Below are 26,712 nucleotides of genomic sequence, written 5' to 3' on the forward strand. Positions count from 1 at the left end.
TCATACACATTTGAAAATTGTGAACACCAGAGATGGAATCAGAATTATCTAGGGAATAGAATTAGGAGAAATGCAAAGATACCAAAGGAAAATTCAAATATATTAATAGTGATGGACACTTACATAGCATGCCCTTAAAACCTAAACCAGACAAGCATCATAGAACATACTGTAAAGCAACAAACACACTTTAACCAGAAATAAACAAAATGACTTAATATTTATTTTCATTTGTAATAGAATTAACGTTTGTAGAGTGAAATGAACAATGTGAAATATTAATTTTTAAAAGATTCTGTGCTACAACTGCTAACAAAACATACTGTGGATACTAAGAACATATGCAAATTATATAGCATGACCTTTAAAATTACTCAGGAAAATTCTCCTCCAGTATGCTTTCCTTCTCACTTATTTGAGCATTTTTCTTATTTTTCTGTTAAAATTATGGAACTGCCCTTTACAGTTAAAGCTGAACTGAGTTTTGCACATACAGCATGGATTCAACCATTTTGTTGCACATGTACTGACACCACAATGAAAACAAAAACTGAAAGAGTTTACTGTATGTAGAAAAATCAGATTAATCTAAACCAGGACTAAAACACTATGATGCACTAATTATAATTGTATGGTGTCACTACAGAGCAGAATGAAAGTTGTTTGGCTGCCTTCACTGTGCATTTCCATAGTTTAACATGATTGGATTTCTTTTAAATTTAACCTTAACTGAGCTTCCTGCTTTGTAATCCTTGTTTGGGGGATAATTACAACCTCCCTATAATTGTTTTACTCTTAAATTACTGAAACAATCTCAACCTTAATTCAATTTAAACATTTTTTTTGTCCGGGAATATAATAAATAATTCATATGTTGGGAATAATTATGTATATAATTTTGTTTACAATTATGAAACGGTAACTATTGGAATCAGAGTACATTCCAACAATGAATCATCTGATAAATATTGAAATAATGCTTAAATGAGATATGTATAGAGAACAAAATGCTACCTTTGGACTAGATGCATCTTTATAAATACGCATTCTGTTGCTCTTTTAACCCCATCCAGACTGCTATGTAATAGAACTCAGAAGGAAAAAAAAAAAAGAGGAATAGAAATTTTAGATTTATTAATTTAGCTGTGGATGCAGAATTGTTCTCTACATTTTAATTGTCTACCCAGGTTCTGATACTGCATCCATCACCACGGTCTCCAAACCCATTATATAATCTCAAGTACTTTGTTGAGATTTAGTTTTTAAAATGACTTTGATGATGGAGATGTTCTCATTTCTCCTGGGATACTATTCCAGAGTCTATTATCTTCCAGCCAGAAATCATGCAAGGCTTTGATAATCATGTTTGTGTTTTTCTAATAAGACCCCAATTTTTTTCCCTCATGCCCCGTGAAATGAAAAACTTCAATTAGTTTAGCACTCCAAGTGATTCTTGGTCATGACTCGTACAATTATGAGCCCATACCATCACACACACAAGAAAGCAGAAGTAGCTGCAGAGGAGGGGAAAGGAAGGGAAAAGTTAGTGTTCCTTAAACTGGAGATGAATTTTTTGATTTTGGTTTGTTCCCTTCACTCCTCGGTTTCAAACATTTGAACAACAGAGCGATGAACTATCCTCTCACCATAAGAAAGCCACGTACTACAAGGCTATGAACACATCTATAAAAGCTCAGTGGACTTCAGCATTTCCATTTTTCTATTATTCTAACACTACAATTACACCATATTTAATATACAAGATTTCCATACACTAACCTTAGTTCCCCAACTGGCCCCTCAGAGCAGATGTTGAACAGCCTAAAGCTTGTGTTGGTTTTCTGTGGTAGGGATCTTCCCTTGATAGCAATTCCTGGGCAGATGCAACCAGGTGAGGGCCTAATAGGGATAGGTTCCAATGAATCTGTACTGCCATGGAACAATTGTGGTGTGGTTTCGGTCGACACCCAGAGGCATAGGTCTCCTTACAGAGGATATGGGCCTCCGTATCAGTAAGGTTTGGGGGCAACAGTCAGTCTGTTCTGCCACTTTCTCCTAATGGAACAACATGGGAGATAACTCTAAGCAGAACCTCAAGCAGACTTCTTCCCCCTCGGCCTCCCTGACGTGTCCTTTCCTAGAAAAGGAGGTGACTGGGGGGTTATTAGGCCAAGGAATATGAAAAATCATCTTATGAAACCGGTGCCTTTGGCTACCAAGATTCCAAATGTAAATGCTTCAGAGGAAGAGAAGAAATATTAAGAAAGTTTTAGAACTTTCTTAAAAAGGGACCTCAAATAACTTTTCCAGACATAATTATCATAATTCTGGAGTGGGACAGGGGTCTGCCACACCTGTAAACTGGGGCGGAAGGATGGACTTGTGGTTAAAACACTGGATTAGCATACAATAGAGAAGATTTGGGTTCAGTTCCTGGTTCTGCTACAGACTTTGTATATGACATAATGGCCAGATTCTCAAAGTGCTGAGCTCTCCCTGAGACCAATGAGAGCTGCTAAGTCTGAGCACTCTTGAAAAATCTACTCCTTGATTCTCCAACTCTTTACTTCCTTTTCCCGCATCCTTTGTCTGTCTTGTCTATGTACATTATATGCGCTTTCGGGCAGGGACTGTCTATTATTATGTGTTTGTGCAGTGTGACAGTGTACCCCATAAGGCTTTATGGGGAAGGGGTGCTTATAAATGTATGGATGACATAGCTGGAATATGTTTTGTGCTGCCTGTGCCATGTAACATATCTCCGTAAAGGTTATGGTCTACTATCTCTATTCATCCTATTTGTACATATATATCATTTTCTACTCGAGGTTAAGAATATGGGCTGTATGCTGGCTTGGTTTCTAAGTAAGCTCTGTGAGGCATTTGGTTAGCTTCTTTAGGAAGGAATTCGCCAGGATAAGTACCTGATCAGGAAACACTTGGGGAACAATGCATCTTGGAATGCTCCAATCCACATGAGAAGTCTTCCTGGAGACATGCAAGATACCATGTGGACAATGGCTTCAGCCTGTAAAGACTGAGTCATGCAGGGACATGTGACTTGCCCAGGTGACCCCAGAACTCCATCTTGGAGCTGGACTTTGCATAGGGGGGAGGAGGGGGGGGTCTCCACCCACAAGAGAGAGTCTATTTAAACCCGTGGGAGACCCCTCCATTTTGTCTTCAGATGGCTAAAGAAGGAGCCTCTCCACCCCCCACAGGATACTTGAAGGAGACTGAAACAAAGGACAGTAACTACAGGGGGTGTGAGTGATTGCTGGACCCAGGCTAAAAGGAGCTTAGCCTGTAAAAGGGAGCACTCTGGAACTGGTGAGGAAATTATCTGTATTCAGTTTGATTAGGCATAGATTTGCGCATTTTATTTCATTTTGCTTGGTGACTTACTTTGTTCTGTCTGTTACTACTTTGAACCACTTAAATCCTACTGTCTGTATTTAATAAAATCACTTTTTATTTAGTAATTTACTCAGAGTATGTATTAATACCTGAGGGAGCAAACAACTGTGCATATCTCTCTATCAGTGTTATAGAGGGCGAACAATTTATGAGTTTGGCCTGCATAAGCTTTATGCAGGGTAAAACGGATTTATCTGGGTTTAGACCCCATTGGGAGTTGGGCACCTGAGTGCTAAAGACAAGCACACTTCTGGGAGCTGTTTTCAGGTAAACTTGCAGCTTTGGGACAAGTGATTCAGACCCTGGATCTGTGTTGGAGCAGACAGGAGTGTCTGGCTCAGCAAGACAGGGTGCTGGAGTCCTGAGCTGGCAGGGAAAACAGGAGCAGGGATAGTCTTTGCACATCTGGTGGCAGCTCCCAAGGGGGTTTCTGTGATCCAACCCGTCACAGCACCTAGCAAAATGGGATCCTTACAATACAGTAGGGGTTATTGCAATACAAATAAATAATAATGGCATTATTCATGTGACAACACCAGGCAGAATCACGTGATAAATGCATTTATCATGTACCTTTGACTTCATCTGCCCACTAAGCCAATTTTTTCTTAAGACACTAAGACACATTGAGCAGCTTTCAGCAGCTGCTGTTATTTAATGAGGTAGGGAGCCAGAAAAATGTTTCCTCTTCCTCTCCCCAAATGTAGAGCTGTTAGGTACCCAAACTGTGCAAAATTTAGTCCTGAAACAGCTACAGTTTCTCAATAGATAAAAATGTTCAGACCATATAGTCAGTTGTCTTGTAGCCCCTCAGGGGTAGAAATTGGGTTTTATCCCATTAGAAGGAAAGATTTCCAGCTTCATAATGGACCTCAGCGTTTACTTCTAGCCCTGGAAGGACCTGACATGATAGTTTCCTGAGACATGACAATGTAACTGTTTCAAAATCTATCATAGCCCATTTTAGAGGATTCTGTGGCTCTGCCTGAACCCTGGGTAGCTGGATTCACAATAACTGAGGCAAAATATAGTCCCAATAGTTTTTTTAAATCTAAAATAGTTTTTTTCCCCTGTCAAATATGTGGTATATACAGAGTAGACTCTTATTTGGGATGACCAACATAATTCACTTCTGTCTAGTTAGGTTTCCATAAGGGTACCCATCGTCACGATCTCTTAATTGCTGTCCATGGAAAGTAAACACAAAATCACTCTCCACTTCTACTCCCGATAGCAGGAACAAACTTAAAATTCAGATTTTGTGCAAAATACGTATTAGATAAAGTATGAAGGTGAGGTTTGAGAGAGACAGCATGAGGGAGTTAGGTCAACAAGAGGGCTTTGCCTCTTGTAAAGTAATGTGACTATCCCAAACTCCTACCCACAAGAGTCTGAAGTTCTCTGGAATGACAGCATGTGTGTGTATATATGTTAAAGAGTATGAGTGATCTCAGAACAGGCATTCTTCCCTTGATTGTATAGCCAACAAAAGCTAGGAGTAAAAAAGGATTAATAAAGACACTAAGTAATATTACAGATTCCCCTTAAACATTACAGGAGACACTGAAAATTAGAACAGACTTTGTACCAAAACCTTAGAAGCAACACTTACAAGAACTTGAAGATTTAACATTTGGGGGAAAACAAAAATACAGAACCATTGGACCAGTCTTAACTGGCCTTTTTTTAATTGCTATGGCATTGCCAGCCAGTGATGAAGAGATCATTGCTGAAGTCCTGACTTGCCTTGCTGCTGTCATATGCAATAAATATCTCATTGCAACAGGCACAAAGAAAAAAGGAAATATCTGATGCCATAATTGAAGTCCCTTGGCATCTTTTTTTAAATATAACAAGTCTCTATGTAGTTGTGAACATAGGTATTGCCATACCGGTTCAGAACTGGGATCAATCTAATCCAGTATCTTGTCTCCGACAGTAGCTAATACTAAATGCTCCAGGAGAAAGTGCAAGAAACCTTGAAATAGGCAGATGCAGGAGAATCTGCTCTCCAGAAAGGTCTCATCCTAAATTAGATAGTGTCTTAAACCCTGAAGTGTGAAGTTTTATGTCCCTTCCAAAACCTTTTTTTAGCATTATCTATTTTAACTTGGATATTTATCCAGTTCCTCTTTGAATCTTACTAAATCCTTGGTCTTGATGACATCCTGTGGCAATGAGTTCCACAGTCTAATTATGTGTTATGTCAAAAAAATTTCCTCTATGTGTTTAGAATTTTCTATCTTGTAATTTAATTGGAAGTCCCCTCGTTCTTGTGTTATGAGAATGGGGAACATAGACATTTCTGCTTTCTCTTGTGTGTGACATTCATTATTTTGTAGACTTTTATTGTCAATTGGTGATAAAACAAGTACTTGGAAGCACCAGAAGAATGGCCTCCTACAAGGATCAGTATGGTCTCCAACGTTATTGAACTTATATTCGAATGACCTGCCATATACCGGGTCTTGCAAGGTTGTTTACGCAGATGACATATGCCTCGGCATTCAGTCACACTCCTTTGACATACTTGAGAGCATTCTGAATGCAGATATGGTGGCTACGGACAATTATTGTAATCGGTGGTGCATAAGTGGAAATAAGATTGTACCAAGCGACTTCCACTTACATCATGCACAAGCAGGCAGAGTGCTGAACATAATTCTCGATGGTCATCAAATAAAATACGATTCACCCCAGTTTATCTAGGCATCACGCTGGACAGAACTCTCACATATCATGACCATCTTACAAAGACAGTGACTAAGGTCAAAGTGCAAAATAACCTGCTCGGAAAACTGGCCAGAACAACATGGGGCGCCAACACCCAAACATTATGCACTTCAGCCTTGGCACTCTGTTATTCAGCAGCAGAGTATTGCGCTCCAGTATGGGCTCGCTTGTCTCACGCAAAGATCGACGTACAACTTAATTCCACCACACATTTTTTTCAGGCACACTTAAATCTTCTCCTCTACGATGGTGACCAGTTGTCTGCAGTAGTGCTCCACCCTGTGTTTGTAGAGAGGATAACGTAGCAAAGCTCATGATGAAATTGCATGTGTCACATCTACTATTAAAGACTTGTTTAATCCACCACATAATCATCAACCCTCACATCACCAGTTGTGAATAAGTTTACCAGGTGAGGGATTTACAGTAGAGGCTATGTGGAGATCTTCATGGTCCGCAGAGAAAGTGACAAATAATTATTTTGTCTCAGACCCCACTCAACATCAACCTGGGATTGATTTACCAAGATGACAATGGAGCCTTCTGAACCAGTTTCGTACCAGACATGGAATTTGTGCTACAGTGGAATTTCGGTGGCATTTTAGAGACAGTCTCTAGGTCAATGTGGTAGCCACAAACCATGACACACATTGCTGAGGATGGCAAAGTGACTCAACTTCCTGGAGGTCTTCATGCCTTGAACATCGTTGATAAGAATGCTGTGGGGCTTGGCTTGACCAGTTAGCATATGCCAAAAAATAAATAGTTTTCCTTCTTATTTGTCTCCTTTCTACAATAAACAATCTCTTTTCATGTGAGTTTTCTATGCCCCTAATCATTGTTGTCTTCCTTCTTTGAGCCTTTCCAATTCTGCAATATCCCTTCTGAGATGGAATAACCAGTATTGTTCACGATATCCAGAGGAGGTTGAATCATTGATTTATACTTAACTAACTTTTAAGGCTCTCAAATAAAAGAATACTAATCAAAAATCCTTAGAATGCCCCTGGGTTGATCCAGACTATCAAGACATAGTCAAACTAAGAACAGCCTGCAAGGCAACTCTACTGTATATTTTAATTTCACAGTCAAGCGATTTCTAGTGAGGTTAAGAAGAAATCCCCCGTCACCGAATCACAACCCTTAATTCAACCCAAACACTTTCCTTCTACAGAGAACCATGGAGGGAATCTACTACCTGTTGGAAAAGAGATGGTGTCATAGAATATCAGGGTTGGAAGGGACCTCAGGAGGTCATCTAGTCCAACCCCCTGCTCAAAGCAGGACCAATCCCAAGACAGATTTTTGACCCAGATCCATAAATGGCCCCTCAAGGATTGAACTCACAACCCTGGGTTTAGCAGGCCAATGCTCAAACCACTGAGCTATCCCTCCCCCTCTCAAAAGACTTTTCTCCATACTACCTACCAAACAGCAGAAGAACTTTTCCTTTTCTCACTATCATCTTCCCCCCAGTCCATCTATTCCTGGCTACTGGGAGAAATCAATATTTCTGTCCTCCTCCATGCAAATATTCTGCCGGATATACTTAGGAGCCAGACTTGGGAGTGCAGACCCATGGTACTTTGGCTCGGCAGGAGCGCCCGTATGCTACCATACCAGTCCACTTCAACCTCTTCTACTGTTGCTGGCAGAAATCAGTTGGAATGGAAAGCTTTGGAGCTAGAAAGTCTTGGGTCTCAATTCATGGAGGGGGGGAGGAGAATGGTTTACCCCAACCAAGTTAAACATTTAAACTAGAGAATGAAGGAAGGTCTGGATTGTGATAATGATGAACTGTTCCCTCTTGGGAGGGAATAAGTAAGCTACTTATGAGACCTGTATACTGGCAGAACAATACTGCCCAGGTAAAGCAAGAGCAGCGTAAACACATGAAAAAGCGGTACAGCAGCCTGCAACTAGGTTAGCTAGACTAAAAACAAAGCGTTTGCACAGAACAGGAATAGAATTTCATCAGACTGAAATATTAAAAAACAAAATATTTCCTTGATCAAAACTGCTATTCATTCAGAATCCAGTCATCCCAAACAGCAATAAAAAAAAATAATCTAGGAACTGTAGAGCAAAGACTAGAGTAGGAAAAACCCAATTCATTTACCCATTTACTTATGTCATCTGCATCAAACTAGATTTCCTCCAACTCAAAAAACGATTGGTCTTGTCCTAAAATAAATGATTTGTTCTTTGAAAGACTTCAATTCTAGACATGTGCTTTCAAAGTTTCCCTTCCATGGTCTTGATGTAGTCATTTTATACAAACTTAAGCGATGATAATTCGATCTGTATGCTGAAAAGTACCATCCCCTAACCACCTGAATATGAAATGCAACATGAAAGAGGTAAGATTATTCCTGTTATGATGGAACACATCAGTGTCACTACAGCCAAAAATATTTAATGGTGAAGTAAAAATTTGAAACAACATCTGTTTCAGTTCTTTATTGTATCTTGTTTTGTAGAATGTCTGAAAGAGGAGCCTCTGTTTTTGTTTTTTAAACTACCAGGAGATTATTGCATCTATATTTCATGCACATAGAAAAATGCTATCTTGGATAGCAGATACTCTCACCCTCTTTTGCAGGCATATTTGGAAGGATCTGAACAGTTATATCTCATGAATGATAACTCGAGCTGCAGCTCATCCTGCCCAAACACTTTTCCTGCGGTTTATCTTGATATATAATTTAAAAAACGAAAGGGCAAAAAAACCCAACAATCTTGTTTTGGTTTTGCTTTGCAGAGTCTGCCTAGTTCTTACAGGAGAGGTATGTGATCATGTGCAGAGGTGGTGAGTGGAGGATCCAAGAATCCTTCACCACCACATAAGGTCCAAGCAGAGGTGGGCCATATCTGGACTAGGAAACAAGTTATCTGGTTGTGGTCGCCTTAGGTTCCTCACTAGGGCTGACCATAACCAGATAACATGTATTTAAATACCACTTGGTCTTTCTAGACTACGTGCAAAGCTCCGTTGAAAATCATGTTAGGTTTTCTCTAAAACATTAGCTAACACCTTTAACTATCTTCCTAGCCCTGACATGACTTTTCAGTCAATGTACCCAGAGAAGTTCAGGTTCTGCTTCATCCACAGTCCCATGGTACCTCAAAGGGAGTGAAGACACAAAGCTGGGCCCCCAACCCTTTTTCCCCAACACTGACTCATAGAATGGGACTGACAAGAAGGGTGTAACGGTGGGAGTGCTGCTCCTGGAGATCAGGGAGACATATTGCACCTGGGCTCCTCCCAGGGAGTGCAGTTCTACACCAACGCCCAACAGACATGGTCTACAGAAGTCTCATATGTTTAACTAATCAGCCCCTACTCTGTTCCAGGGATTGTGATTCAGCTGCACATAGTTATTCTGAATCCATGGTAAGACTTCTCCCACATTAAAATAAAAATGAATAGCTTTATCTAGTCTAAATGAACTGGGAAAAAGAAATGAATTGAACATGTATAGCCGATTTAGCTGCTGGATGCCCAAAAGAACACAGATTCCATGGACATGTCAGAGTGTAGTACAATGGTGATGGGCACTGTGGAAAACCTTAAGACAGAGAGAGAGAGAGAGCAAACAGGTATAGAGGAAAAATCAGTCCCGTTCTTTCTAACTTCCACTGTTGTAAATCACAAATAACTCCAATGAAGTCAATGGAGGAGAAATCAGATTCCCCCACCCTGCATTTATTTTTAAGGAAGGTAAAGATGCACCCCATGGGACTTCAGATCAAATACTTCCCAATTCATTAGGCAAGGTTGTGGTTCTCTCTGCCTTCTCTACATGGTATAGGCATTGTGCCATAATTGATTTACTACAGGGAGACAATCCATTGCGCTGTGCCTGAAACAGCTCGAGCTAAATTGGCAGTTAGCCAGTGGTGTCAGCACGATGAAATTGGGGCAGTTCTGGAAGGCAGAAACTTGGTGAGCCAGAGTAGGGGTCAAGACCTTGTCAGTCAGGTAGTGGCTGTCACATCAGGCAGAAAAGCCAGGGTAACTGCTGCTGCAAGCTCAGAGAGATGCCCCATCATTGTCAGGGAAGTATAATTGTTGGGAGCTCTTGTCCTATTGGTAAAGAAAAGGGATCTGAGTGTTTTTAGTGCCAGTTGCTTGTTATTCCTGCTGCCACTCTCGCCACCCAGAAGAGCAAAATCCAGGAAAAGAGTATATCTGAATAAGAGAAGTTTCTTTCAAGACCAAAAATTCAAAGAAAAAGGCAGGAAAGATAGTTATGGTTACCTTCAGAGTCCAGAGGCACTGACTGTCCAGCAGAGTTTTCTAAGCAAGGCTATAGGGTACGTTTGGGAAAGCCAGAAACACTACCTAATAATTAAAGGGAAATCACTAATTTAAACTCCCACTCCCACTGTTTTTTCTTAGCATTCTCTTATACCATAAATGAACAAATGAATTATAGCAATCTGGCTTTTTTGTTCTGTGAGGAGCTATGCCCAGCTATGCTACCTATAGATAGTATAATAATAAAGATGATTGAGTTATATAGAACAAATTCAAATAATAAATGTAATGGGAAAAAACAAACCCTCTCCCCGCTCCCTGCTGCCACCTACCCACACTAGTCAGCTTCTTTTTGTAGGCCCTCAAAGAACATCTCTCTCCAAATCTCCCACTTCCTACTCCAACAAAAGTGTTCTAGCATGGACTGCAGTGCCCACACTGTGACAACCATGAACCGGTCTTGGAGGGTGAAGCCTGCCTATAGTCAGGGTGAGTCATTCCTCTCCTCCTAACATTCAGCAGTTCTCAAAAGTTTATTTTTCAATGTTCGTATTTAAAAATAATAAAGCTTCGATGGAGAGCTGAATGTTACAGAAAGGGTGGAAACTCATGCTAATAATATGCAGATTCCACTCTCCAAAGCTGTTCCATAGGGGTTACAATATAGCCAGAACTGAACATGCTAGAACATTTTGTCAAAGCAGGGAAGGAGGTAATTGGAGGGGACTGCTTCTCACAGACTTAGAAAAAAAATAAAAAAATGTATTTGTTGAGATGCGCTCTAAATCCATTTATTTGGCCTTTCAGAAGCTAACACTTAAATTGGGCATTTTTTATTAAACATTTTCTGCAGATCACTTAAATGCTAGGAGTACAATAGAAGTGTCTGACAAATTTCTAATGCTTTTTAAACTCACAGTATTATGTAGTTACATTACTATTTGCTGGGTCCTACTACTATAACAGGCAGTGAAGTTGAAGAAAGTCATATATTCCATTGCACTACAGCAGTTGTGGATCATCCTGTAAGGTTAATCAGATAAAACCTGATTAGGAGCTAAGCCGACCTTTGTACATCACTTGTTTTGCCTCATCCTCCTTTAGCCATCTATTGTCTAACTGACCTTAATAAAATATTTACCTCTACACACCCAATTTAAATGATTTTTTAAAATTTCAAGCATTTACCCTGATATTACCACCCTTAATCACCTTGCATAATTCCTTTGTTGTTGTTATTATGCACCATTTTTGTATTGAATATACACTGTTGCATATAAAAACTGTCCCATACTGTGGAACAAGATTTCACAATGAACTTATATATAAAGTGAATTTATATGGGGTTATTTATTTGCTTATTTTTAAGACAAAAATCCAGTTAATTAAAATATACAAAATTGTTTATACTGCGACTTTACATAACACACAATAAGAACTCCAAAATGAGCAAGTTTGGTCTAATAAATACATTTCTCAATGTACTTTTATTTGATAGGCTATCGGGGTCTGTCCTGTCACCTTATACTGCCATGTGAGTTTCTTTTATAAGAACACAAATTATGTTCCAGTGTTAAAGTTCTATATATTCCTAGAAATGAAAAGAAGAAATGAGCCTCGGGGCTAAATTTTCATCCTTCCAGTACCCTTGCTTGATTTACTCCTTACTGAAATATTTTCCATAAGTATATTTATGCACCCCATACTTAATGCTACCTTTTATGTCTAAGTATGATGCGTGAGTGATTTTACATATCATGCGTGCTATAATACTTAAGGTATTTTTAAAATTTCCCAACTTGTCAGATTACTTAGTCACAAAAAATGATCCTGTTTTTTGTTCATTAAACATAGCTTATTAGAGTCCACTGTTCTAGAGTATTGATATGTCAACACCATAATAAGACAAATATGTTACTTGTGAAAATTTTAATTAAATATCAATGTGTAGGTCATATAGAGTCTGAAATATGTAGCTACAACATAGTATACATATATCTGAAGATACAAGACTGGCAAGATGGTCAAATAGAAAACATGACTCCAGTGGAGTCCTTCAATCAGATCCTGTCCACAAATCCCACTCCCCCCCCAAAAAAATTGTTTTTGGCAGAATCAAATTTGCAAATTATTTGTTAACGGGCAACTGACATGCATATTTTTAAAAAGCTATATCAAAGAATAAATGAGAGTAGAATCAGGCCTTTCAAACCACTGGGAATTTTACCATTGGCTTTGATAAGGGCAGGACCAAGCCATTATTAACAAAATATTTCAATAGCATTTTCTCTTATTTATCTGTCAAGACCAGCTATCTGGGTTCTGCAAAATCTAAGGACACCACTCCCCACTTGAACTGATAGTATTCAGTGTTTTTAATGTAAACAACTCTTACAAGATCACTAGAATCTTGAATGCAGACCTCAGGAAGTACAAAGCTGATTTTATTGTCTTAATGTATCACTTTCTCGTACATGTCTCAACACAATTTCCTTTACTTCACTCTTTGAGGAAGTAAATATGTTCTTCTGTGCTGCAGTGAAAGAAAACTAAATACCCCTAAAAATGGTATCAGCATAATAATAATGGAGCTTGCTGAGGGCAGCATCATATATTTGAACTTGCGTGTTTAGCCTCATGTTGCATGGACCACTATCAGTGATGCAAAAAAAAATTATGTTCACTAGCAAAGTTCTCCAATTCATAATATAAAACAAGCAAATGACTTAACATCTCTTTTGCACAACCCAGCATTCCCTACATAATAGCAGTCACCAGCATACACTGTCATTACATTAATAAATTGCTCACTAATGGGAGCAGTGACAACTAAGATGTGCACTTAGCAGCACTGTTTGCAGGCTGCCCCCAATGCCTGTTTTTCCTCTGGGCTGTATCCCAAAGGCTTCAAAGTGCACAAGGAAAATCTGCTCAGTGTTGTGAACTAAATCAAAGAGTATTTGCTGAAGATTCCTAAGGAGCTTCTGCCCTAATGTCATGGAAGGAAGAGTGAGCTTGCCCAATACTACATTTGCTTTCCAAAGAAGATCAAAGCAACAGGAACAACAAATGCAAACATGAGAGAGTGAAGGGGAAATAAGGACATCTCTTTAATGATCTCTGAACTCCTACACTAATTTAACCAGCTGCTATGCATATAATTGGACAAGAATAAGAAAAGTATAAAAAGTACACAAAAATAGATGGTCTGTGTCTGTGCATAAATTGTGTTATGTACATATAGCATTTGACAAGATATACTACTACAATTAAATCTGAAAAACTGCTTGACCACAGCCTTGCAAAACCAGGCTGCATCTTTTCTTTGCAAATGGACACATTAAGTCTGAATAGCACATTTATCCTTCCAAGTGTTTGAACGTTACTTTTTTTTTTGTTTTAAGTATTATAATAGGGACTGGCAGAACAGCTAGTTAAAAGGTGAGCTGTTTTCATTATATAACCTTCTAAAAATCAAGAATTGTAAGTCAGATATTTCAAGTTTGTTTTGGGCTACTAATTGACAGGTTCTTGGACGGCCAATTTTTCCCCTAAATTTTAAATGGTTTGGAACTTTTTATTTAAAGGTAGTTCACACACACTACCTATATAAGAGTTATTCCTGCTAGGAAAAATAACTGATTCTTCATAGCAAAGCTACGTTTCATAACATTCATTCTGCCTCAGCGCCCTACGCTGCAGGCTACGTGCACAGCATGGCTATTACACAGACTTTGTGTAGTAAGATTTGCATTGTAACTGTCACAGATCTGATACAATATCAACAGACTGGATTGAATGCCAGCTCCTGCTACTATGTCTTAGAAGGATAACAGTGTATATGTTTTTCCACTGACAATACAGTTTGTCTATTTTCTCCCCATCTGGTATCACAGCATACAGACTACAAGGAGACCCCAAGTGTTGAAAGAACCCTTCTATGTCCACACGTCAAAATAAAGAATAAGAAGGGGGGGGGAAATCTTGAATGAATTAGGTTAAATCCATAATGTTTTTGTTAAGAATAGAAAAAGTAGGTCAGTCGTGTTTATATGAAAATAGGATCCAACTAAAATTTTGACAAGTATTTGCATTAGAGTTCTTCCTACTTAAGACTTGGCCATTGTTTTTACCAATTGATTTTCTCTCTGCACTTAATTGCACAAAAATGAATTCTGATGCCATTTGAGCTGCAGACAATAGAACATTATCAATCTGTAAATGCCTTAAACTTCAGCAGACATGTATTCTGAGTCTGGACAGCCCAATATTAGATTATGTCATGTATTTATTAACAATTTGAGTAATTAAGTGGATAACTAAGAAACAGTTTTAAATTGATAACATAAGAATGGTTTATATCTGAGTTTCTTGTGTCCAATTTTCAAAGTAACTTTCTGGGGCTCTTTTCCTCCTCAAATATTAATATGGCCTGCAGAATTGCCTTTAGGAGTGCCAGTCAAGTTCAGGCAAAAAGGTAACTTAAGGCTTTTCCTGATATTTGTTTTGATGATGCAATGCAAAATTTCCATCCCTCAAATATTACAGATATGTCTTAGATTTAGCGGGATTCAATGCAAAATTATATTTACTCTTAAAGGACAAGGGCTCAATCTTGCTCACATTTAAATCACTGGGTTTTTGTCACAATTTCATTGGAAGGAGGATTAGGCGCTACAAATACACCTTGCTAAATCACTGCTGGTTGAAAGCAGCACTAGAATCACCAAAACTGTCTGAATATTTCATTTGGCTCCAGTTCTGGGGGCTGCTCCTGCTGCCATTGAAGTCAGCAGCAAATCTCCCGTTGACTTCATTGAGAGAAAGATCAGGGTTTTAGGAATCTCTGCATCTAGAGCCAAATCATGTCCCTCCTTGCCCTCCCCCATGACAGTAGTTCCACCAGAAACCAATGGGACTACTTAGGAAAATGAGGTTAGCAGGATTTAGTCAATGGCAAAGCATATCAATTTAATCTCAATACTGAAAAACTGAACATATTGTTAGCATTTTCATATTTTGTTTCACAAAGCAGATCCTTAGATCTTATTTGTAGCAAGTTTTTTTTTTAATATAAAAATCTGGCAAGAAGAAATAAAGCGCACATTTCATTTAGTGTCTGGATTACAGATTCTTATTAAACAAACCAGAGCTCATTATAAAATCAATATCAACTTAACCACCATGCCCCCAAGAGAAATGGCAAAAAAGGTCACTCCAAGAAATTCAAACAATTTTCCTGCTGGAAGGGCACGATTTTAATTACAGATACTATTAATTAGAACTGTCACTGGGAAGACTGTCCTGTTAATTATCACAAATTCAGTTTCAAGTGAGATTTTATAACCTGGAGGGCTTTTAAAAATACTAAGAATTATTTTATTCATGTTTAAGTGAAGAAAAAGATTGCCTAACTATTTTGAAGTCAATAGCAGGTTCCCTATTTTAAACCCTCTGCTCCTCCAAAACAAACCCCACACCTTACATTGACAAGGTCTTCTTGACTACAGGCAACAAAACTAGTTTAGCAATTTGTCCATACTTTGTCTTGGAGGACATGGTTTCGCTTCACTGATAAGCACTAGCTTGCAGGCTCGCTCTCCCCCCCCTTGATAAACCCAGACTTTGTACTAAAGTTTTTCTTTCAGAATTAGATTTCTTCCCCTTCCTTAGAACTAAAGGTGAAGCCATTCCATTGAAATGCTAATAGCTATGTGTATGTTTGAATTCACTAGTCCTTTATTGAAGAATTCTCTGGACTGCTCAGCGCCTCTCTACACAGGAGAAAATCATCTTTAAGTGATTACTGAAAGACTTCAGAACTTTTGAGTGAATTTATCCCTTTTGAAGACTTTTGGTCTCAAACTTCTAGCTATTGCAATTTACCAGAATATAGAAAGAGCACTGTTTAATCTTCAGTAGAACAGGGAGGTAAACATAAATGCAAGTAGCTTTAATTCAGAAGCACCAAGCTGAATATATTTCATTTTTTCAAGTGCAGTGAATTAATAAAGCAATAATATCTATATAAAATAGCATTCCAAATGTTTTGGGGCACCAGACATGTAGTTGCAGGCAGTAACACCTACATTTACAGACAGATAACTAACCAGGAAATAAACACTGATTATCCTAAAGAAACCTCAAAACTAGGCAGTTGTCTCTTAGCCAAACGCTTCAGAACCTGCACGCTCACTATTCCCATTGACTTCTGATTTATTTCAGAAGATTCGCCTGAAATATCCCGGTGTTACTTGGCACACATCTGCTTCCATTATGCTCATAGAAACAGTCCTGGGTTTACCTCCCCATCTATCAGCATTATATTTCACTTTATCTGAATAACGGCAGAAGGTGGCAACAGATCGGGTCAAAGGCTCCTTTCATATCAAACCCTGAAGAAGTCGATGATTCAAAGAGAGAGACATCTTCCGATAACTAACAGCGCAAGCCATTCCTGAGACCCGGCGAAGAGTTTGGCTCTGAACAGTGGCGGTGTGTGTGTGTGTCTGTGTGTGTCTGTGTGTGTACTGGTGTTTTTTCGGAGAGTTCCAATGGCAACTATTTTATGTTTCTAATTAGACGCACGTGTCCAGCAACTGCAAGAACTGGCGAAATTAATAGCCCGCGGTGAAAAGCGGTTACAGTGTATCTGCGGGGATATTACTTGGGAGGCTCCGAGCCGGCGTTGTAAGAAAAAACAAAACCACCCCCACAACTATGAATAACTGATCTCTCCCTCCTGGGGCTGATAAATAATCTGTTTAAGTGTCTGGGGGGAGAAATAAAAAGCAAGGGCTGGAGGCACAGCCCGGCCTTACCTGGTAAGCAGCAGTGGCATCCGAGCTGGTGTCAGTGCCCAAGGCGGACAGCTTCTCTTTCAGCCTGTGATGAGACTGATGGCGGAGGCAGTAGAGGACCCCAGAAACAACGAGGACCCCAATAATGCAGGCGATGGAGAGAAGGGTGAGGATGATGAATTTGGTGGAGTCTTCGTCTTCCGCGGCGCGGTGAGGGAGAAGCTTCAGCTTGCTTTTCTGTTGGAGAGAAAGAAGTAGCGACTCAGCATTTGCTATAGAAACTTCAGAGACACGGAACTTGCCACTGGAGGGAGGGAGGGAAAAAAAACACTTTTAGCTCTGCGGGTTTACAAACAATGACGCCGGGAAAAAACACCGCATGGGCACAGATGCAAAGTTTCAATCAAGCACCAACCATGTCAGGATGGAGGGAACCGGGCTCAGCAGAAACCAACGTGACCCGCGAAGATGGAAGCATTATTTTTGGCGTATTAACGTTAAGACCAAAAATAAAAAGGAGAGTACATCCCTGTCTCACGTACCTTGTCTCATAACTCTGTAAAAATTTGCGTAGCTAATGGAGTGAGACAACGTCTTACGGTCCTACCACAGGACAGTCAGAAAAAAATATATTCCCAACAATAATCACTTCACGTCTGCAACAGTTGTCTGTATCGTAGACAGCTTTCTTTCTGTTTGTGTTTCTTTGTAGTTAACCTGGGACAAGAAATCCCTCCGACTGAATGACCAGCCATCGGCTTGCTTTTAAAATAATAGTGGTCACAACCAGTTCTGAGTACCTCAAGTCACCAATAAATATTTTAATTTTTATTTGTTACTGTATATGGGGTAGGGTCGTTATAAGCAAAGATCCATTTTTTTTCTCGAGAGTGAAAAACAAAACTACAAAACAAAAAGTAGGTGCCTTAACTTCTGTCTTCTGTAGAAGAAAAAAGTAACAATTCCGAAGTCTTCCAGATTTTTTTTTTGAAGCAATAGGAGAGAATCCTTCTGGTGCATTTCACTTGTCTCCATGTGCTAAAAAGTTGTACAATAATTTCCCCTCATTAGCTTCATTATAAGCTATATTAGCAACAATTAAAAACGCAACATGAAAATGAAAAGACCAGGCACGCAAATTGCAGCAAGACTCATTTGGCCAGCATTCCCCTTTTCACAATTACCAGGGAAATGAATTGAAAAGCACGCCCCTGCCTCAGTCCTGGTTGCTACAAGATGAGAACAATTAGCAAACTCCTTTCCACCACCTAATTTCGCGTGGTAACAAAATGGATTTTTCCCCATGAATGCCTAGCCGGCCTATTCATTATCTCTCCTCTATTAGTAATTTTCTGCTCCGTATTCAGATAGCCAGCTCTTAATTTCCTCCTGTCTTGCAGTGTACACAGTGGCTCTTATGTCAGGCCCGGTCCATTTTTATCTTGTAATCATAAAGGCCACCAAAGCAATTATCGCTGGTCTTGACTGTAAAAGCTTGTCATTAATTAGCCTCCTTGCCTTCACAGTGCCGCGGATTAGCTGGAGCTGGGGCTGAGTTAATGGAAATGCAGGTTCAATAAGACTCCCAGATTTCCTTGCCTGGCTGCGCTGAGCAGAGGAGGATTGTTAGGTCTGTAAGCCCCGGGAGGTGGAGTGAGGGGGGTGGGGGCAGGAGCGGGGATGAGCACACAACGGGTTTGCAGGGCGTGTGCGGCTGCAAATCCCCCACCTGCCTGCGCCTGAACCAGCAGCGCTTTTACTGCGCCGCTGGGGCCGGCTTTCGCTCCCTCCTCTCCCGCCCGGCCACAGCTGCTTCCTTCCCGGGAGAAGTCGCTCCCGCGCTGGCCCCGCTGCCTGCCCCCCCCTCCAGCCCGCACCGCCCAGCAGCCGCACGGCACCGGCTTGGAGCGCCGGCCGGCAGGCAGCGAGCCCAGCGCGCTAGCGGCTGGGCAGGGCCAGGCACTGGGGGACAGGCTCGGTGCGGGGAGCCACAGCCGCGCGCAGCGCTCCTCCTCCTCCAGCGCCTGATCGGCCGAGCGCGACACCTGCTTTTCCACAGCCCCCCAGCGCGGGGTACCGCCCCTCCCCTGAGCCGCAGCCAGCCCTGCTCCCCGCTGCAGCCTGCTCCCCGCGCGGCCTGGCTGCGCCAGCCGGAACCTCCCGCCCCAGCTGCCTCTCCCCAGCCGCGCTCGGGACACCTCTCCCGGCCCCAGCCCGCTTCCCCGGTCCCCAGCACAGCGGGAGACCCGCCTCTCCCCTGTATAGGAGACAGACCTGGATTCGCAAAGGGGGCTCGCGGAGAAGAGCGAGCCCCCGTTGGTGACAGGGGAGGGCAGCTCCAGGCCGAGGGAACTGATGCCCGCTCCGGGCCCTGGAAGTTAAAGGCTTTTCCGCTCTGCCCTTAGCATGTCAGTGAGCGGACTTGCCCCCTTCGGGCGGAGAGGTCGGGCTCTGCGGCTAACGGGGACATTCCGGGGAACGCCAGCCCGCCGTCCCTGCGCTACAGGACAGCGATTTGCCGCGCCACGCTGTTTCACCTCCCATCACAGAGCGAGTTGTTTTTCCAGGCTGCACAGCCCGGCCATCAGCAAGGCTTGGGGCTCCGTTCAACGGCTACCGGAGTGCAACAGCCCTGCCTCCCTGGCAGCGCCCACAGCCAACCCAGGGCCAGCCCCGGGCCTCGCCAGCGCCCCAGACGTGTGTTCTCTAGCAAGGGGCGACCTGCCAACTCTTGACTCTTCCCCCAAGAGAAACTCTGGCCAGCGAATGCCACGGTCTTAAACAGCGGCGTGAGGAGCGTGCCCCGCACAGCACAGCACCCAGAGACACGGAACTGCCAGGTCCAGTCTCTTCCCACGGCAGAATCGATCCCTACAGCTTATTTTCCAATGCTCTGTCCAATTCGTTTTAAAAGTCTCCGCTGTGTGCAGACGCACAGCTCAGCCTGACTACGTAGCCCCTTAAAGCGACACCATCAACAAATCTAGTCGGTTAAAAAAAAAAAGTTAAAAGCAGTTTCAGACACTGCCCTGAATCCCCGTCAGTTTCTGTGGTTTCATAATCACATTTTTAGACTATCTTCTCTCCTCTGTTGCTGTGTGAAAGACCCCCACAAACAACAGGGGAAAGGACTGTACAGGAGAAAGATGAAAATGACCAAAGTGCTGTCAAATGGCTTAAGTAAACAAACTCAAAAGATGGACGGAAATATCTGTCCCTTTTCTGCCCACGTGAAGGTGAAAAACAATGGACATCTTTAAAAAACAGTATTTTTTGTTTGTAATTGTTAATTTTGTATATTGGAGTAACACATTTCTACCCCGCTCTGTGCGTCTGCGGATTTAGTTTTCAAATGCTCTGATAATTTCCATTCAAATAAATCAGGGCTTGAAATCAAACGGAAGAGTACACTATACCTACGCCAAGGCATATCTTTCAAATATGTACGGAGATTTCTCTACTAGACCGACTGTAGCATGCACAAGGCACAAGGGCTATGTATGCTTCTAAAGAATCACATTGATGAATATCATTTCAAAGTGGATGATGTGAACCTCCTCGGGATCAGTCAGGACGGATCCAATTACATGGCACTGGCCCATCTGAAATATTCGGCAATTAAAGGGGTCAAATAAAAATCACAAGAACCTCGATGCTTTAAGAAACCTGGCCATACTGATCATTTCCAACAGGGTGTCTTGCTTAAAAATGCAGGCGTCGCTGTTGTCCATTCACTTGGATTTGGGGGTGGGATGGAAGCTTCCATTACTCTGTCATAATTTCTATCTACTTAAATTCCTTAAGCGTCACCTCTCGGGCGGCTCCTTAAAGGGGGAAGTTATTGATCCAAATCTTGCTCGCCTTTCCTACACGAGTAATGCCTTGATTTCAGTGGGGCTACTCTCTTAGGGCGAGAGCGAGATTTGGTCCAGAGCTGCTGATTTCTCCCGAGTCACCTGAATGCCAGTGTTTCTCCTTTCGGTATGTTGCAGTTCCGTCTGGCATTACTTTAACCCCTACCGACCTGGGCTTTGCTATCTCTCCTGCGTTCGCTGTTCTCCCCATAAGCTAACGCGAATAAGAGCTACAACACGGGAGAGCAGAGATGCAGACACCGCTTTCGCTGAAATGTCAAACACCTGACGGTCACCAGGCTCTAAATGCCCAAACTCACTCACACTGAAGTCACTTGCTGCTCTCCTATTGGGAGCAAGAACGGCCCCCAGATTATCCGAAAAATTAAGTTTATAGCATTGAAAGTGAGAGCCCAGACTCCTCGATCCGGAGCGCGGTGTAGCACGGGGGAGAGGAGGGGAAGCCACTGTCTGGTTATGGTCTGTTGGAGAGGCAAGTGCTGTTAGACACCATCCTTTAGCCATTCTTCACAATAAGGAGTGAGCGTCACTACAACGCAGACTGTTGGAGACGATTTACGGCCTAGTAGAATTATAAGATTTACCAACTTTGAAGTTTAAAAGGCGCTAAAGTGAAATCGCATATACAACGAAAGGAAAGAGTGAGCTAGGTCGGGCCATCCGTTTATAAACTAAACTAAGCTCCCCCGGGCAGTTATAGAAAGCCAAGGGAGCTTTGTTTCCAAACTGATGGCAGGACAAGGCCCAATATTAGCCAGTTCTTGTCTTACGAACACTTAACTAATCGTCTGTGGATAGGTTTGCTTTTCTAGCAGCATCGCTGTGCAAAGGACACCAATTCATATTTAGTGATTTCATAAAAATATACAAATAAATGATTTCTGATCCCCAGACAATGTGACTGGGTAAAATAAGTGCACCTTGTCTTTTTAGCTTTGCGAGTTTTCTGACTAAAGGTTCAGTTATAAATGATGATCCTGGATTTGACTCCATCTCATACCCTCCCTCCAACCCAGCTCCCATCAGTCAGGAATTTAGAATTTCCCAGTTTGACTAAACCCCCGGATTTCTCTCTCAGATTCTGCAACCAGTCCTCAGCCTGGAACAGAACCCAGGGGTAATCAGAGTCTTGACTTGAAATTGAAAGAAAAATATTTAAATATGTATGAATTTGACATTTACAATCGGATGTCTTTTAAAGCAGGACACCTCTCTCTCTCTCTGGGCCAGTTCACTTTACCATGGCGTATGTGCTGTGGGGGGTGAGGAGGAGGGAAAACAATGGCTGTTGCATAACAAGAAAACCAAATAAATGCTCTTTTCTTCCAAGGCTTAACAAATCAACTGATTATAGAAGTTAGCCATCATTAAATAAATATTAATCTCAGGCACATGTAACTATGGATTATCAAAATAATCTATATAACTGGAGTACACAGGATATTACTTCTGAAAGATTTTTCTCCTTGGAAAATATTGTAATATTATAGAAGCAGTGGTATATGAACTACAACAACTGATGGTTTAGGAAGTTAGTTTAAATACGAGCATTTTCGAGATTCATATCCACTGTACTCATGCTTTTCAATGGTCATGGTCCTGCTTTAAATGCTATAAAAGCATGTATGCATTTTGTCTTAGAACATTAGTCCTACGATTTAGATTTAAATCAAAAATATTTTAACTGCATCATTTGTATAGGCTTTTCTAAGAGGGGGAAAAAGGCGCTTAGGACCTGAACCTTTGTGAATTTTTTTTTTTTTTTTTTTTTTTTGTTGTTGCTGGTAAACTCACTGGATCATCCACCACACACTTTATATATGTACAGGCATATTTAAAAGTCACACTCCTATACAACACTAACATAATCAAAAACCAACATATTACTCTATGGTGTTATCTAAGGATGCAGCCGGATAGTTATTTGTATCTGCAAGTCTTTATATTTCAAACGCAGCGAATGTTTGTAAATATTTAATGTACAGTTTCATATAAATAAGTTCCCATGCCTGTGTTCAGAATGTGGGGAAAACGCTCTGAACCGATAGAGTACGGCTCATACCTGGTGATGTAAACCTTCCAGCTATATCAACACCATTATAATTTATTTATTTATTGCTTCAACGCAGAAGGCCAGATTGTGAGGTCCTTACTTGACCAAAACTCTCACTGAAGTTAATGGGATTTTTGTTCCAATTAAAGACCGCAGAATTTGGGCTACAGTTTGCCAATCTCAAAAGTTATTTCTAGGTTGAGATAAGACCTATTAGTCTGCCAATTATTCTGTTTTTCTGATAGTTTGAAAGAAAAAAGTATTCATTAGCATTCATTTCACAAAAAAATAACATACTGTATATTTCCTAGAAAACTCTGAATTCTTTAACTGGAGTCTTTTAAATTTGAGCGTTGCGTCTAGGTTATATATTAAACAATTCATTTCTGAGCATAAATAAAAATGAAAAGCAAACTACTTCATAAGCAAGGGCATAAAACTTTAGAATATGATTTGTCTTAAAATATTACGAAGTTAAAAATTTGAGTACTGTTTTTAATTTGGAATTCACTACAGAATCTAATAAATGAGAGAAGTGAGGTGGAAATAATCACGTATTAATTCTCTGCATTACAAAATCTTTTCAGGAGCTATTATCAGAGCAAGAGGCATTGTGGTTTGGATTCAGGGTGGGAGAAATCCTTTGTGCAACTGAAAGCTATTGTTCCTCTGTGCAGATGAAATTGTACTTGCAAATCTGCCATTCGTGGGGGGGGGGGGGGGGAGAAGGGAGGGAGGGAGGCAAGGTGCTTGGGCAGAAGAAAAGAATTATCCAAGAAAATAATTATTCTTAACAATAAACTTTCCTGAAATCAAATTTAGGTTCAGCGGTTTCAAAAAAGGATCTGTTGCTGAGATTTTCAGGAACTGACATTAAAATAAAACAGACGATTAGACATTTTTTATTTATCATCTTCTTAATACTGGCAACATAATGAGGGAGAATGTCTGTTGGTGTAAAGACATCTGAAACTCAGAATTGATTTTTAGTAAATTCCCCATGTCAGCTGGTTGGGGTGCAGTTTGAGAAACATGTTAAGTTTTGCTAAGTAGAAAAAAACAGAGATGAACAACTCCACAACAGGACAAACATGGCGACTCTCATAAAAAATATACTTGAAGGAAATTTTCACAAGATATTTGACTTCAGTAAAAACAAGATTCAACAACACCACCACAAAGGATAACGATTCTTTTTCCTCTTTTTTTTTTTTTTGGCTCTTGCTTGTCCCATTTACACATGCACTCAAAAGCAGTTAAATCAGAATAGCAGGGCCTGATGGTTTACATTTTCCATGCACACAGTGTTGTTTACTTTGGATACCACAACTCAAAGCTCTATAATCGAACATATCTGTTGGTGTTTTAAGGTACTATTCTTTAGTGTTGGCAAGAGATTTGTAGATAAAGACTCAGCTCTCCTCTCATCCGACCCTCCCCTCTCCCATTCCTCTAAAAAGTCCTACTTGCTGTTAGGATATTGCTTTAACATCACTTTCAGCAGATGTCAGTTCATCACCTGAAACGAGGTCAATGTAACGCTTTGACTTGGGGGACTGAGATCGGATGGGAAGGTACTTTTTTCTTCTTTTAGGGTCTACATAGGAGTCGGAAAGATTAGACAAAATCGACAAACACAAAAGGCAGATGGATTTCTGGGAACTCCAGCTTATTCAAATCACTGAGAAAGGTCACTGCAAAGAGCCACAGATCTATTCATTTGAAGGGGCACAATGATCCTTCCTCAACCTTCAACGCCACAAAGCACTCTGGAGCCTCTCTATACCTTTTAGTGGGATTAATATCCCGAACAATGACTGAATAAAATCAAGAATTCAGCGAGTTCAAAGATCCCTTGATCAATGGCAGATACTTTCCTCTCGTTTCTTAAAGGAAATACACAGAAGTGAAGTTTTTGGTTAGATTTAAAAGCACACACTGTAGTTTGTATTCTACTGCGCAATGTGATGCTATTTTAATGTAAGAGATGTCAAAATACCCAAAATAAGTTTCTGGAATGGAAGGCACAGTGTTGAGAAAGGTGAAATTTGGAGAGCTTCAATATTTGCTTTAAGTGAGTGACACAAAAACTGCAACAGAGTTTATGCGTTGTTGAAGGAAGAAGCGACCAGGATGTTGTAAAGATGACCAGGAAATTGAACGGAATACATGTTTGTATAGAATGTGTGTATACAAGATACTATGATTTGCACACTTTGTCTCAGAGATGCCAACAATGCAAATAACTACTACGAAGAGGAAGTGAAAGAGTGAGAAACCATAAAGGAAAGAAGAATGGGTCCAAACTTTAGTTCCCATTCTATAAGGACTCGACTAACTAAGGAGCAAATGGGAAAAGACAGAAGCGCTGGGTGCAGTGACTGGAAAATTTAACTCCCCTCCTCGTGCTTTCCACACAGAGTAGAACAGATAAATACAGGGATTTATGCAATATGTCCTAGGTAGGGTTGTCAGAGCCAGATCCAAAAGGATGCTCAGCGATAGCTGAACTCAATGCAATACGTTCAACAAGAACGTAAGAAGAAATCTCAGACTTCGCCAACGCTGAACTAATGCTGATTTTGAAGGCATCTAATTTAGGAATTAAACAGAATGCCTCTTTTGAATGCCAACGCGAGAAACTGTCTATGGATCCCACACTGTCAATATACAGGGCGCCGCTGGAATAATTTTATTGTGGCAATGGCCCATCCCACAAGGTACCAGGTAATCATATATAGTTTTAGATGACAAAAATAAAAATGAAAATCTACAACAAAAAGATCTGAGACCAACGAACATCCGATCCATTGCTGCACGATTTGCAACAACTTCTGGTTCTACTAGCTATAGATCTGAAAAGCATTCCATTCATTTTCAAAAAAGGCTTTCCTCGATTTTTGACACAAAGAGAGAGACACAAACTTGAAGTGGTTAATGTAAGGAGCAGGAATGGAAAGTAAGTGTCCTTCATCCAATAGGCTCTGAGAGAGTGGTGCTGGTGGTGGGGGAGGAAGGCAGCCAACAAATCGGAGTGGTCACCCTTCCAAACTCTCCAGTTTAACTGCAAACACGTTCAACCAGAAAATCCAAATGGAGAAGAGGAAAAGACCTCTTGACAAGAGAGGGGGGAAAGGGGTTTTAAACAATGAGCAAACAGAGTAGACGGCAAAGTAGCAGCATCCACTCTTTTTTCTTTAACTTCCGAGCTCTTAAACATATCACACAGAAACAATGCGTGTCAAAAGGACGAAATCACGTACCCTGTCGTGCTACAGTTACAGAAAGTCCTTTCATCCTGGGGGTAAAACCCCGCCGCGGCACTGCCCTTTGCCACCCTACCCCAGTCACTGGTTGTGTTGTAGCCGAGCGAGTAACTCAAACTGGGATCTGGACGGCCGTCCCAAGCAGGCATACAGCTTGCAGCGCAGCTCCCAGCCTGTTTTCAGACCTGGAGCTAAAGGCGTCTATCGGTTTGGATAAAAAGAGGTTCCCCCCAAAGCCTCCCCTCCCGGTCCCCCCTCCACAAACACTAACCACACACATAAACACACCGACCACCTCAGATTCAGC

The 26,712-nt window shown here is 41.0% G+C and overlaps 1 protein-coding gene across 2 annotated transcripts in view; it reads right to left on the minus strand.

Annotated features, from left to right (window-relative positions):
- Positions 1-26,712, minus strand: part of PTPRN2 (protein tyrosine phosphatase receptor type N2) — a 942,968-nt gene that overhangs the window by 101,241 nt on the left and 815,015 nt on the right. For both annotated transcript variants that reach the window (XM_065582768.1, XM_008162983.3), the window contains one exon: positions 17,233-17,448. In XM_065582768.1, coding sequence (XP_065438840.1) covers positions 17,233-17,448 — 216 coding nt within the window. The remainder of the gene's footprint in view (positions 1-17,232; positions 17,449-26,712) is intronic.

This window comes from Chrysemys picta, chromosome 2 (assembly GCF_011386835.1).
Source record: "Chrysemys picta bellii isolate R12L10 chromosome 2, ASM1138683v2, whole genome shotgun sequence".
Taxonomy (NCBI): domain Eukaryota; kingdom Metazoa; phylum Chordata; order Testudines; family Emydidae; genus Chrysemys; species Chrysemys picta.